Source organism: Lissotriton vulgaris, chromosome 1_1, assembly GCF_964263255.1.
Source record: "Lissotriton vulgaris chromosome 1_1, aLisVul1.2, whole genome shotgun sequence".
Lineage (NCBI taxonomy): Eukaryota > Metazoa > Chordata > Amphibia > Caudata > Salamandridae > Lissotriton > Lissotriton vulgaris.
Window position 1 is genome coordinate 902,628,643 of NC_141685.1, and position 15,662 is coordinate 902,644,304.

The 15,662-nt window shown below is 42.8% G+C and overlaps 1 protein-coding gene across 1 annotated transcript in view; it reads right to left on the minus strand.

Moving 5' to 3' along the window:
* The window catches only part of RDH8 (retinol dehydrogenase 8), a 219,441-nt gene that overhangs the window by 43,000 nt on the left and 160,779 nt on the right, over window positions 1–15,662 (minus strand). Inside the window, exon 5 of the mRNA XM_086959032.1 lies at window positions 13,267–13,450. Coding sequence (XP_086815158.1) covers window positions 13,267–13,450 — 184 coding nt within the window. The remainder of the gene's footprint in view (window positions 1–13,266; window positions 13,451–15,662) is intronic.

Consider the following 15,662-nt stretch of genomic DNA (forward strand, 5'->3'; position numbering starts at 1 on the left):
CGCATATTGCGTCTCTGTCCTCAGTTTTCAATTTTGATGGCAGGGTCCTGGCCTGGAGACCACTCGCCAGCCAGGCGGGGTCATGGTGTTAGAGCAAGGGATAAGTATATGTTCATATCCCAACAAGCTGGATGCTCGCCGTTTCTGGACTCTTTCCATCTCGTCGTGTGGCGGTACTCAGCGAAATGCAGTTCCTCTGCGACGCTTGTTCCCCATCAAGGCGCTGTGTACTCTTCAATGGCGGGTGCGGTGAAGAAAGGTGATGGGACCTTTTAAAATGTGCATGCTCATGTGTTGAAAAACACCGATCACACTCGCGGGGCTTCTGTTCAGGGCTTTATTCTCCCAACAAGTTGCTAGATAGCTTGAAAACAAAGGAGCAAGGTTCGTTATGAGTCCTGATTCGTCTTTTGTCCTGACGCGTTTCAAAGGCGGCTGCCTTCTTCCTCATAGGGTGACGAAATATATATATCACCATCCGCTCTTCCAAAAAAGAGTAAGGCCACAGCTGAGTAACAATTTGGAAGCGCTTTAATAGGCTGCACAAACAAAGAAGAGTGCTTTCTCTTCCTATGGCGGATGCATTTCGGCGTTCTCTGCCTCTTCAGCGCCAGGTGCATGTGCTTGTGTGAACGGGTGTGAGTGAGGTAGATATGTCCTGCCTTTTCCCAAACAGACCGCGGCTCCTCCCACTTCGTTGACATCACGGTGCATACACCTCTTGTAGTCCGCTTGATGGTCAGCGCCTACAAGATCCAGCATGCAACTGCCGTGCTCTGGTAGGTATCGCAGGAATGAAGCGGGAAGGAGGAAATGTACTGCATAGTCTATATATATTCCAACTCAATTTTAGCGAGATTCCCCTGCCTCTCACAGCGGCGGGCCAGGACGGGCTCCCAACGCCCTATAATCCAACAGTCCTCATTTTTAGGGTGAAAGAAACGAAATCCAGGCCACAATCCTTCGTGTAAGCGTGCATTTATTTTGCAGCAAACTCAACGTGTTTCAGAGATCTAGTCTCCTTTGTCACGAGTGCGAGTGTAGAATTGCATAAAGTTATATATACAAAACATTTGACTCATACTTGTGATGAAAATAAACAACAGACTCCTGCTGGTTCATTGCATAGGAGCTAGAAGACAGATTCATGGCTGGTTTGCACGCAAAATGAAAGTACATCGCAAATAAGTACATAAATGACAGTAACGATATTCAAAGCATTTACAAATTAATTGAAGCAACAAAATGCAAAAAAATGCAATAAATTTGAAAGAGTGAAACCTCAATGCGATTGGGCAATGAAGTCTTTGTGGCTATAGTGAAATTGGAGTCATTCCACAACCATTACAGTTACCCCCCATTGGGCAAATCAAAAATGCAAAGCACAGTACCGTGTCAGTCAAATGTCTGTGCTATGCTGCAGCCTTCAATCATATTAGCAGCTAGTGTGGTACCTCCTTCGATCATCATATAGAAAATTCTTGAGGTCCCGCCCCAGTAAAAGATCAGAGCAATACAAAATGGTGGGAACACAAGTCATTATCACGCTATCTTGAAGTGGGCAGGGTGCCTAGAGGACTAAGAATCACACTAGCTCCCAGCTTCGAAAACCAGACCCGGCAATGCTATTAGAATGGGCTGAGTCAAATTTGGAATCTTCAGGTAAACTCATGATGATCCTTATTAAATATGCAGAAAGTGAGTGGATCAAGTTACAAATGCAAATTGAAGAATTGGAATTGGAAATAAGTAAACTGGATGAGACAGAAGCAACCAAAAAAATGAGAGAGGACATGCAGGCGCGTCTGTGTAAGGACGTAGACGTGATTAAACGAAGAAAAGCGTTCAAGTTTGAGAGGGACCGTTTGGATTATATAAATAGCCAGATATTTACTTATGCTAAACGTTATGATGCTGCAAAAATTCGGACGAGCAATAAAGGCATACCAAAATAGGCAGACCTTGGTCTAGACTCCTAAAATCTCCAGTCCTGTCTACTCTCCTCCCTGAAGGATTCACACTAGGAAGTGGTGTTGATGAAAGCTACGCCAGTCTATGTCGGCAGATATCCAACTCCCTGGACAAGGTGGTCCCATTGCGCAGATCAAGGGATAGACAGAATCGTGCTATGCCTTGGTATACCCCCGACCTCTTGCAGCTGAAGCTGAGATGCAAGCGGGCAGAGAGGGCGTGGAGGAAGGACTACTTCGATGCAGCGAAAGTTACTTTTAGGCTAGCATTACAGGAATATAAAGCACAGATAAAGCAGTCTACCTGGAGGATATACTAAACCAGGCGACTAACAAGTCACTGACCTTGTTCAAGATTGTGAATGATCTTTCCCATACGGCTGGAGCCATGAATAATATTCCAGTCTCACAGGCCTTATGTGCTTCTTTAGCAGCCGCCTATGAGGATAAGATCGTCACGATTCTGAGCGGACTTGCTGGGGGGGGGATTCGCCCCTGTCGGTCCCTTCGGACAACTTATCTAGTCGGACTCCCCCAGGAGGACTCCCATGCTGCCCTCAGCTGGGAGCTCAAGCAGAGCCTTCCAGTCGACCCCAGCCGAGTTGCTCGTCCCTCGGCTTGGGAGCTCCGGAAGAGTCCTCCAGTCATCCCCAGCTGAGTCGCTCTTTTCTCAGTCTGGGAGCGCCGGAAGAATCTTCCAATCTTCCAGTCGACCCCAGCTGAGCTGTTTTCCTCTCGGCGTGGGAGCTCCGGAAGAGTCTTCCAGTTGACCCCAGCTGAGTTGTTTGCCTCTCAGCTTGGAAGCTCCGGAGGAACCCTTTAGCCAACCCCAGCTGAGTTATTCTCCTCTCAGCTTGGCAGCTTCGGGAGTACCATCCAATCGTCCCCAGCTGAGCTGCCCCTCCTCTAGCCTGGAGGCTTTGGAGGAATCTCCCAGTCGACCCCGGCGGAACTGCTCCCCCCTTAGTCCGGGAGCTCCGGGTGAACCTTCTAATCAACCTCAGCTGAGTCGCTTCTCTCTTCCTCCTTTTGAGGAGTTTTGTAAATTGGCACAGACTGTGTCATCAGGCTCTCCGCTGGATCCTCTTTCACATGAATTCTGGAAACTATTCCAGGAAGAACTCTTCTACCCTCTGTATTTTATCTGTCATCAGTCTTGGAGAAGTTGGTTACCCGCTCTCTATCCAGTTTCCTAGAGGATAACATCTGGCTGGATGTGGCTCAGTTTGGGTTCCGACCAGCGCATGGGACGGAGTCTGCGCTGGTGGGCGTGTTAGACAATTTTCGTTTGCGGGTCGACACAGGTCGGGCAGCCTTTTCAGTGCTGCTTGACATGTCGTCCGCGTTCGACACGGTCAGCCACTCCACCCTCATTGAGAGACTGGAGGAGATCGGGATTACGGGCTGGCCAGGGACTGGTTAGTCTCATACCTTAACAACAGACAGCAGGTGGTGGTGGCTTTGCCGCCTTTCAAGTCGGAAGTGCTGAAAGTCGGGCAGGGGGTGCCGCAGGGCTCGGCCATCAGCCCGATACTATTCAATCTGTACCTCCGCCCTCTGATCCAATTGATAAGATCTTTCGGTATCTCGGTGCTTAATTACGCCGACGATACCCAACTGTTTTTTTCTTGGAGGGCAAAGACGCTGTCTCCTTAGAGACATTTCACCGCTGTATGACTGCCACATCGAACTGGCTGCGCTCCAACTCTCTCCAGTTTAACGGATCTAAAATGGAGGTGCTGTACTGCTCCAATGACCGTGTCCCACGCTCACTACCGGATGATTTCTGGCCCTCTTTTTTTTCCGGGCAGTGACTGCAGCAGAGTCTGCCCGAAATTTGGGGGTCATGTTTGGCCCCAACCTACAACTAGACCTTTTCGTCAACAAAACCGTAGCCACTTGCATGATGCTGCTTCGGATGCTGCGTAAAGTCCTACCACTGCTCCCAGCACAGGCTAGGCCAGAGGTAGTGCGGGGCCTGATCCTAAGTAGATTGGATTACTGCAACGCACTGCTCCTGGAGGCGCCTAGAACGCTGGTGGGCAGGCTGCAGCGGGTCCAAAATATGGAAGCTAAGCTGGCACTTTCTCGACCGCGCGTTGCCTCTTCCACCATGGCACTACAGGATCTACACTGGCTGCCTGTTCATCAGCGGATCCTTTTTAAAGCATCCTGCCTGGTTTTTAGAGCTGTACATGGACAGGGCCCAGTCTTGCTGCAGAACTTATTCTCTTGGTATTTCACATCGCAGAGCCTACGCTCCTCCTCTGCATATCTGTGACGGTCCCCAGAATTCAGAGGATAAGGATGGGAGGTCGGTCGTTTAGCTTTGCGGCCGCTAGACTCTGGAACTCTCTTCCGCTCTCGCTAAGGAGTCAGGGTGAATTCCTAGCATTCAAAAAAGGGCTGAAAACCCATCTGTTTCCAAGAGTAGTATGAGCTCTGCATCGGTGGTTTCGGCTTGCTGAGTCAAAGCGCCAGGATACCCTCTGGGTGACAGTACAGCGCTATATAAGTATGCAAATACATACATACATACATACATACATGTGATCAAATATTTGAGATATATTGATGATTTGTTCTTTGTTTGGAAGGGCTCAGAGGCAAGCGCAAATAGTTTTGTGGAAGTGCTCAACAAGAATTATTTTAACTTGAACTTCACATCCATAATAAGTCCAAGCTCTGTGGTCTCCTTAGATGTCGAGGTATATGTAGAGGGTAATGCATTGGCAACCCGTCTGTACAGGAAGCCCACAGCAGGGAACATGGTACTGCATGCGTCAAGTCATCATCCGCAACATCTGATACGCAGCATCCCTCACGGGGAGATGCTGCGTATCAAACGCATTTGCAGTACCTATGTGGAATGTCATCTTGCACAATAGGCCAGTAAAAGTCGTTTTGTGGCAAGGGGTTATGCCCCGGGTGTTGTAGATAATGCCATAAACAAAACCACACGTCTAACAAGGAGTGAGGCTCTGGTTTCTAAATCACAGAGAGAGGAGGGAGTTAGGAGTTCCCCCAGCTGTCCAACCGGATCACTGACATAATATCGAAGGACATACTATCGAGTACCAAAAATATCGGCGACAAAATATCGACAGACAGAAGATCGGCTTTGTATCTACAAACAGGTAAGTACAAAAATATCGAGTAAAAAATATCGTTTACAAAAATATAGTTTGTAAAAATATCGAATTAATTAAAAACAATGTTAAATGAAATTAATATTAAAAAATATTTACTAAAATATACTTAAAAATACTTAAATTACCTTATAACAATTAAATAATTAATTAAAGTTATAAAAAAACTTTTACAACCATATTTGTTAAAACATATATATATAGTAACATAATATCATCAAAATATATCCAATATTATTACCGTAGGATAGCGGAAGTATAAAAACACTATTCCCACTCTAGAGAGTGCAACAGTAGGGAAAGCGTTGGATAGCGTAGGGGTAAAAATTACTATTCCCACTCAAAAGAGTGCAACAGTAGGGAAAGCGTTGGATAGCGTAGGGGTAAAATGACTATTCCCACTCCAGAGAGTGCAACAGTAGGGAAAGAGTTGGATAGCGTAGGGGTAAAACTTACTATTCCCACTCCAGAGAGTGCAACAGTAGGGAAAGCGTTGGATAGCGTAGGGGTAAAATGACTATTCCCACTCCAGAGAGTGCAACAGTAAGGAAAGCGTTGGATAGCGTAGGGGTAAAACTTACTATTCCCACTCCATAGAGTGCAACAGTAGGGAAAACGTTGGATAGCGTAGGGGTACAAATTACTATTCCCACTCCAAAGAGTGCAACAGTTGGGAAAGCGTTGGATACCGTAGGGGTTAAAATTACTATTCCCACCCCAGAAAGTGCAACAGTAGGGAAAGTGTTGGATAGCGTAGGGGTAAAAATTACTATTCCCACTCCAGTGAGTGCAACAGTAGAGAAAGTAGATACTTCATATAATATTTAAAAAGATATATATTAATATCTATAAAAAATGTAATTAAAAGTAATTACCACTTTAATATAATATAATAATTAATAATTACAAATACTAATTTAATTTAATCATTACAATTAATTATCTATTAACACTAATTAATTACAAATTAACAATTAATTATTCAGTAATTAAACAGTTACTTAACAATTAAAATCTAATCAATACACAAAAAAATTAACATATGTAATTAGTTATAATTAAATTACTCTATGGCAATATATAGCACTTTAAACTGCACCCGCTATTCCACTGGGAGCTTTCCCTACTCTTTAGAGCATTTTCTTGTAAATGTGGTTTTTTGGGGGTTTCAATTTGTAATATTTAATTTATTGTCTAATTTAATTGATATGTGTTTGTTATCTATCTATCTATCTATATATATATATATATATATATATATATATATATATATATATATATATATATATATATATATATGTATATATGTATATATGTATATATTACCTACTGGCGGTCGCCAGTAGGTAGTTATAGTTAGGATTTTTTTCAATGTTAAATCTCAAAATTCTATTTGGAATAACTTTGGCACCGGTTGACGAATCTGCATGAAAATTTCCTGAAAATGGCCTCGTCGAGCTCCGGTTCTTCCTTGAAAGTTTGGGGGGGATACGTCAAGCGGGGGCCGAGATAAAAGGGGGGTCCCAAAACGCGTTTTCCCCATGTTAATTTCCATAGGGCGGTCGATTTCACTTTTAGCTCGAACGGCTGAATGGATATACAGCAAACTTGGCAAAATTGTAGGGACTGGTAGCCCGATGTGCCTTTGCTATGTCTTAAGATATGTGCTCCAGTGGATTTTGAGTAATTTAGGTTCAAAAAAATATATATATCTATAGGCGCTCTCCGGTGCGCGCACCGAAGAGCGCTCCAGGCGCGACACGCGACTTGCGCGCAGAAAGCTGATTGGCTCTTGGGTGTCTGTAAACATTCTAAACAGTCTGGAGCGGCCGCCATCTTGTGTCTCGGTAAAATCGAGACACAAGGGGTTTAAAAAAAAGGGGCAAATGACCATAAGGGGGAAGAGTAGACCCCCTCTGACCCCCTAGTTTTGATGTGGGGGCCATAAAAGGGTCCCGCGGGTAAAAAAATAAAATTTAAAATAAATCGATTTCCGCGGGGGGCGCACCCGGTACGCGTACCGGAGAGCTTACTGGGGAGCGTACCATGGAGATAAAAAATGACAGATTTTTTTTCACAAAAAAAATTGAATTTTTTTATAAATTAGAGGTAGTTCTGAAAAGAACTTTTTTTTTGATTTTGTTGTTTTATATATTTTTTTTTAGACTTTTTAAAACAATTTTATAATTTTTTGGGATTTTTGTCAAGGGAAAAACAAAAAACAGGGATTCCAAAACGGCTCAACAGGAGCAAAAAAATGTGAAAATTTAGGGACTGTCAGGGCAGCGGTGTTGCTGTTTCTTTAGGGCAATGAGTTCAACACTCTGCTCCCCATAGCAGAGCAGTTCGTCACACTCCGTGCACAGAAATTTGATGCCTGCAAACTCTGGCTGTATGTTAGGGACCATTCTTCTACGGGCTGGTCCTGAAGGTGTTGCTCCACCAGTGGAGGTGCTGCCGCCATCTGTGGGTAATTTCCGTGCCAGGTCTCTGACACTCTCCCTCGCAAAGTTGTTTGGGTGTCTTCTTTTGACATGCCTGATTAAATTGGCATTTCCAAAACTATATTTTTTCAGAGAATTGCCTCTGGATAAAGTACTACCACATATTTTGCAGGTTACTTTTGGAGCGTTGACTTTTTTTTCTCCTTCAGGGATGTTATAAAATTTCCAGATGAAATGGATTTTTTTCTTCTGCCTAGGAGGGTCCTCATCTAAAAATGCCTCTGAATCACTGCTGGATGATTCTCTTGCAGCCATTGCTGTAGATCAGGAAAGTAGGAGATGAAGATAGTACACAGAACAGCTCTTGCTCTCTCCAAGTACAAAGCAATAGTAAAGGAAATGGGTGGGGATTTCATTCTTTGTAAAAAAAACTGTTAGCAACCAATGAAAAGTGTTATTTTAGGGTCACATGACCCGACGCGCTTACGCTGCGCGCTTCGGAGCACTTCCGGGTGCTTTTACGCGGCGCGATCGTAGGCGCTTCCGGGGCGCAAACGTGGCGCGATCGTAGGCGCTTCTGCGTGCGTTTACACGGCGCGAACGTAGGCGCTTCCGAGGGCACTTACGTTGCGCGCCGAAGTGACGTCATCAAACTTTTACAGAAATGCATAATCATTTTCCTTATAAAAAAAACTGATTTTATTTGTATGGTATGGAAATGTTTTGCATTATTATTAACTTTTCATTCATATTTTTTTTCACGAACGACAGTAGCGCTCTGGGTGCGCTTTCAGGTGAGCTCACCGGAAAGCTTACCGGAGAGCTTAGCTGAAAGCTTCCCGGAGCGCGCACCCAGAGCGCAAAAGAAAAAAATTATATAAAAAAAATGAACACTTAAAAAAAAACAGCAAATTGTAAAAAAAAAAAAAAGGTTAGAAACTCGATATAGAAAGGAATTAGCATTTAAAAAACCTATGAAATTCACTGAAAAAACCATAGGTTTCACACCAGTTATAGTTAGGAATTAGCATTTAAAAAACATATGTTTTTTCAGTGAATATATATATATATATATATATATATATATTCACTGAAAAAACCATAGGTTTAACACCAGTTATAGTTAGCTGGAAATTTTACTGACATAAAACCATTGAAATTCCCACGTTATAGTTAGTTGGACTCACTATAACTTGCACGTGTAATGCACTGCTGATGACATCACATATTACATCACTCATGACATGGTCAGTGACATCACTCATGACATCACTGATGACAGAGAGACTGACCTACTTTCACTCGCTAATATATGTATTCACTAAGATACACTTAATAAGGCAGATATCCAATTATTATTTTTTTTAAAAACATCCATTAAGACAATAATTTAAACAAATATTCTTCCATCGACCTTAACATACATATATAAAACATATTTATTTATCTGAAAGACACACATTCACTGGATGGTGTCATCAGTGCATTACACGTGCAAGTTATAGTGAGTCCAACTAACTATAACGTGGGAATTTCAATGGTTTTATGTCAGTAAAATTTCCAGCTAACTATAACTGGTGTTAAACCTATGGTTTTTTCAGTGAATATATATATATATATATATATATTCACTGAAAAAACATATGTTTCACACATGTTATAGTTAGCTGGACATTTCACTCATACAAAACCATTGAAATTCCCCCGTTATAGCTAGTTTATTTGAGATGTCATCAGTGATGTCATGACTGATGTCACTGACCATGATGTCATGATTGATGTAATATGTGACGTCATCAGCAGTGCATTGCGGGCGCGCAAGTTATAGTTAGCTGAACTAACTATAATGGGGGATTTTCAATGATTTTGTATGAGTGAAATGTCCAGCTCACTATAACATGTGTGAAACCTATGTTTTTTTTTCAGTGAATTTCTAAGGTTTTTTAAATGCTAATTCCTAACTATAACGTGGCTGAAACCTATGGTTTTTCAGTGAATATATATATATGCACAGAAAAAACATACATATATTATAATTAGGCTCAGGTGTCACTCATACAAAACCAGAGAAATTCAGCCGTAATAGTTAGCGTACTAGCTATAACTCACACCCCCGCAATGCACTGCTTCTGACCACACATGTTACCTCACTCATGACTCACTGATATTGTGTAATAAAGAAAGAGGGGGCTTGTGGTCCCCTTCCCTGGCCTTATTTTTCCCCGGGGACCCCATCTCCAAGGGCCTGCACTTTTTAAACAAGAAAACTAAATGTTATACACATGGGAGAGAGGCGACGCGGCCTCTCTCCCGGGCTGATTTTGTTCCCAGGGGCCCCAGGGACCCCATCGCCTGGGGCTGACCACAATACTGACTGCCCTGGTCCCTCTCAGGGCAACCAGTTTTCCCAGTTGGGGACCGCGTGGGAGACTGAAGGTCCCCGTGGTTGGGACCTGCTGGCTTTGCAGAGAGGTGACAATATCTCAGCAATCTACCTGTGTCGGTCTTACTGGAGGCAACATAAGGGCTTTTTGGCCTCCAAGGGCCCTCAAGAGCCAAGGGGACTTCATCCCCCTACTAGTAGTGCACCTATGAGATTTCCAAAGGGCACGCCCCTTTAGCCACCAGTCTGCAAATGCACCTCCTGGCGCACTAATGGTTGGGGGATGAAGTCAACTTTACTCCTAAGGGACAATGGAGTCCAAGAAGCCCTGCTGATTCCTCATGAAAGTCCTACACAGGGGGATTCCTGAAAGCCAGTCAGAGGCCTAGCCCCCTTTCTCCGCCACTCTGCAAACATGACTTCTACTCAGAAAACATAGAAATTCACTGAAAAAACAAAGGTTACAGGGCCATTATATTTAGAAATTAGCATTTAGGAAATCTTAACAATTCACGGGGAAAAAAAGGATAGAAGGACATTATAGTTGGGAATTAGCATTTAAAAAAAACTTAGAAATTCACTGAAAAACCCAAAGGTTACAGGGATGTTATAGTTATGCTCAGATTTCACTCGTACAAAACCATTGAAATTCAGCTATTATAGTTAGTGGCCAAATTATAACTTGCGCCCCTGCAATGCACTGCTTATGAGCTCACATATTACATCACCCATAATATGATCAGTAACATCACTGCTGAAATCTCAAAAAAGAAATTGTTTTTACGCTACATATACCTGAAATATGTTTTTTGTCTTTTTAGAATTTTTAATTGATTTTTAATACTTTGCCCTGAAGAAGGTAGGGTGAACCAACTGTATACCACAGAAACACCATTTCGACAACCTCTGATATTATTTGTTTGCTTTGTACTATATGGTGACAAACTGCAATGAAATCAATTTGTCTTCATGTACTATGGTATCTTTTTGCTTTACGATCATTGAGACAAATTGATTTTGCTTTTATAAAATATTAGAAGATTGTATCAGTATAAGATTTTAGTGATGTGATGCTGCACAAATTATGAATAAAGCTTTTATAAAACTTCCAGATGAAGGTGCCATAAAAAGAGAGAAGAATACTGAGTTTTAAATAATTAAATATGGCACTCTGTATGGTAGGTATTTTATGATGGCTCCTAAAAGCCATCAGAGGGGGGAATTGATGGAGCAGGGTTTTGCAAAAAAGAAACCTGCTCAAATTGATACCCCCATAATATGTACTAACAGTAAGTAGTTGTAGAAAACTAACATACAGGCAACATGAACACAAGGGAAATTGCTTTGCGCATGCCTGAACTAACACGTAGATCAAATAATATGGTAATAATATTTGTGGTTTGAAGGAAATGAGAAAAGTTGCATGACTAGGCTGCATATGCATCAGTAATTTACATGTTGCATTCTGCTTTGGAATAATAAATAATGACGCTTTTGCACAAAGCTTATGCTAGGTAGCATTAATGGGGAATAGTACAAGGTGGGTGGTAAACAGTGAAGGTTTCATTATCATATAATTAATAAATGTTCATATTTTATTTGCTTTAGTGGGCTGGAAAAAAGGCCATCTTTATTAAATTGGCTGAAGTGGGAAGGGGTGATTTGAGGTGTGAGTCCAATCTGTCAGAGGCAAGACAGACATGATTTGCACCGCAGACGGCATGAATAAGTTGAAGGCCAGAGTGATGAACGACTGCCAAGTGATGCGCCGAGTCTTGGGACTAGAGATTCATTCTGCGGATGATGTTGAATTATGAATATATTTGCTTACTTTGTATCATGTGTAATAAACGTGAGAACGAGCGAAGGACCATACCATGTGAACAAATGTAAAACAATGAATTGTGGAGAAGTGTGGCTCACTGGTTAGAGCAGGCAGACCCTGAAGCAGAGGTCATACCCGGGACCAGGGTTCAATTCCTGACCTGGCAGGGTCTTGAGCTGAAATGTCCACGGACTCGATAATTCTCACTTAGGTGCCTGACCTAATCATGGGTTCACACTCTGCAACTCTGGGCATTAAGCTTGCTTAATCTCCACAACGGCCCCCCTGCGGCGGGATGCCTGGCTTTCACCTTGGGGATGCCCTGTAGGGGCTATCTCACAGGGAAAAGCCAGGACGGGTTCCCAAGGCAAGCGCCGAGATACCTCCCCGGTGATTCGAGCGATATATATAAAAAAAAAAAATTGTTGAATTAAATGTAAAGTCACAGTGGTGTGACAACGCCACCTCCTAAGCCCACCAATCCTCTTGCCAGTTCTATAAAAGATTGCTACAAATGTGGGATAGACATGTTAATTTTAAGGTATAATTGGGGTCCCCTTTAGGGGTTGGTGTTACGGAAGAACACTTCGGGGTCCAGTAGAGGGTGATGCAGGTACACTGAGGGTGCCGAGCGTCGAGGGCGGTGTGCCAATTACATTCCCGCCCCCCTCCTGTGACGCATGGTGTTCTTCTGTAACACCAACAAAGTGCAGAATCCGCAAAGTTGAAGCCTCCTAAACCAGGAGTGATTAGGGAGACTTTCCTTTCTTCCTAATTTTTTGCACTTTTTTCACTGTTTTTCATTATTTTCACTTTCACGTCCCTAGGTAAGGGTGGGCCTTAGCGCGTCTATACCGCCAGGGTTTAATACACTTTTCTAGTCCTGACGAATTTCCCGGTAAATTTACACCATTTCGTGGCAAGAAACATGTCGACTGATATTTAGGAATCTACCACTCAACTAAATGTGGACTGCTTCCATACACATAGATTTTAAAATAATGTCCTTAGTGATCATAGAATAAAGTTCCCTTTGATACACTACAGACTACTTTTAATACCCTCACCACTCATTAGCTTAGTTTGCACAAACACGCCCTAATTCTCACTAACCTGCTCTGCAGTCGATCTGGCGTTGTAGCACACCAAAGAGACACTTGGTCTCTTTGGTGGAGCCCAATGATGAAGCATGTCATCACCAGGTGGTGAGTGAGGGCTTTCTTTAAACGTCCTAAATCAGGCCGTTTTTCTACTACCCAAAGTCTACCAGCTCATCAATTGGCACTCTTGCTGTATTTCTTAGAAATAAGAGCTGCATAACCATGGGACCTGAAGTACACTTTCCATGTTTGATGCGGAGCCTTTTTTAAAGTGAAAGAATCCTACTCAATTGGAAAACGGTCCTCGTTCACTTTTTCTAGTATCAAAAGAGCAAGTCTGTTTAAGGCATATTTTGCTGCTGCTTACCTGAGCAGGGTGCACTGCATGGACCTACCTTGGCAACGGTGTCAGGGTTTTGCCCCATGGTGGCAAAGATCTCATGAGATGCAGGGAGGTAAACTTCTTTAAAGTAACGAATCGTGTCAGCATCAGTTCCTGGGAACTCTGAACGCGACACCTCCTCCATGAGCTTCATCTCAAACTCAGTGTTGACGGGTCCAGGTTCCACCATGGACACACTGTGGGCCAGAAAACCAGAGAGGAAGAATGACTTTCAGCTGCTTTGTGAACAAGGAGACACACCATACACATGATCCATACAGACGATGCTAAAGGGTAAGTGTGTGCTAAAAATCTATCCATTTTATTCAGTTCTAGAATAATAATTACCATAATCTTTACTACTGCAAAGCAAATCCAAAATTTTCTGAATGTAGTGCACAAACAAACAAAATGCACAAAATAGCAAAAGTTGCAGCAAATCTATACCCTCTTGAAACCCGTCCCCAAAGGCTCATGCAATCCCCTCCCCCTCAGAAAACCCTTCCAGAATCCTTCGAGTCTCGGGTTCCCAACATTTATTGGGTTGGATAATCTGCAATTTTACACAAACATTAAAAACATCAACTAATTGATCATTTAAACCGAATATATAGGGATTAAAATGGCGAGCGTGAAATATTACTCACCTGACTCTTTGACCAGCAGTGCCCTAAAATTTGTTTAATTTGCATCGTGCGGCAAAATTATCACCCCTTTCATTCTTGCGGAAGCCTTTAAAAAATCAGTGGCTAAAATGTAATATTAAACGACTGTTTACAATGTAGGCCACAGACCTATGCGTCAGGATAAAAACATTACATTAAGTCAAAGGTGTACAACTTAACTGAAGAGTGTTAATAAAGCTGTGGCAATAAAGCAATGTGGCCGCCTCTCTTTCTTAAAGCGTTGGATGTGGTCTGGTCATACGACCCATTTTGAATTAGTGTCTAACATGTATTGTTTTACTGACAACCGAAATGTGTTGGGAAATTGCTATTGAGACATAATGCCCGAAAGACTATGTTGAGCTTTTAAGAAATGTTAAGTGTAAATATGCGGTGCAATTTTTGCAAAGATATAGAAATCAAAGACAAAACAAGAAGAAAACATTAAAGATGTGGGCGCTTATTAGATGCCAGGGTCATGATTTATATTAGAATCTTTCATATGTCTTCTAGTGGTTCTGAAGCAACTGAGGGGCGCAGATAATCATTAAAATCAGCTATTAATATGTATTCAAATTCGCTGGGAAGTACTGCTCCCCTATACACCTTTGTACATAATATCTGCCTTTACATAGGCATAAATGTAGAAAAAAGGGGTCTCTCTTGTAAAATGCTCTCGTATCCCACACATAGCTCTTCAATGGTATTCACAGATCCTACTATGGAAACGGTTCTCTCCAAAGAAGTGGCTCTAGCACTACAACAAACTAGCCATCCAGAGGGCCATACTCGCCACCCAGAGGGCCATACTAGCCAGAGACGAGGGCCATACCAGCCCCCAGAGGGCCATACAGCCCAACATGTAAAGATTGTTCTGATAGTTGGTGAGACTTACTCATCGCCCTTCGGGCCTTGAGGCCCTCTCATGTCTGTATTACCTCTTTGATTAACAAGATCTAGGCAGAGCAATTCGCTCTGCAATATGCAACCACGGGTCTGTTTGTAGAACATTTCTTGCTGCTGTTTATAGCCTCACAGTGTTTAGAATGTGACAAGTAAAAAGGACAGTGGGGTAATTCGCTATTACTCACTAGTAATCTGCATCTCACACAATCTCGCACATTCTTGTCCAAAACCAGCTCTGGCAAAGATGCAAAAACTAGCCCACTGCCTTCGCCGCCGCCGCCTTCTTCTTCTTCTTCTTCTTCTTCTTCTTCTTCTTCTTCTTCTTCTTCTTCTTCTTCTTCTTCTTCTTCTTCTTCTTCTTCTTCTTCTTCTTCTTCTTCTTCTTCTTCTTCTTCTTCTTCTTCTTCTTCTTCTTCTCTCCCTCTCACCCTCTCTCTCACCTTCTCACCCTCTCTCTCTCTCTGTCTCTCTCTCTCTCTCTCTCTCTCTCTCTCTCTCTCTCTCTCTCTCTCTCTCTCTCTCTCCCTCTCTACCTCCCACCCCGTGCCTCCTGCAGTTCATTTCAGAGACAGGGGCACCGTGAGTGGTCCAGGGTATCAAAACCAGCCTCCAAAGACTCTTCTTGAAAATACTCTGTGAAATAAAAGCCAAGCCCAGCCGTGTACTCCTGGTTTCCCTGCAACCTCCTCCTGGGAGTTGTGAGCGAGTTTGATCCCTGAAGCTATGCCCATGGTTGCTGGTTGGGCCACCAGCACTTATTTTTGGGAGCCGACATTTAATTTTACAAATCATGGGGCAGGTTTACAAACCCCTTGTGCCACCAGTGCGTCACTTTTCG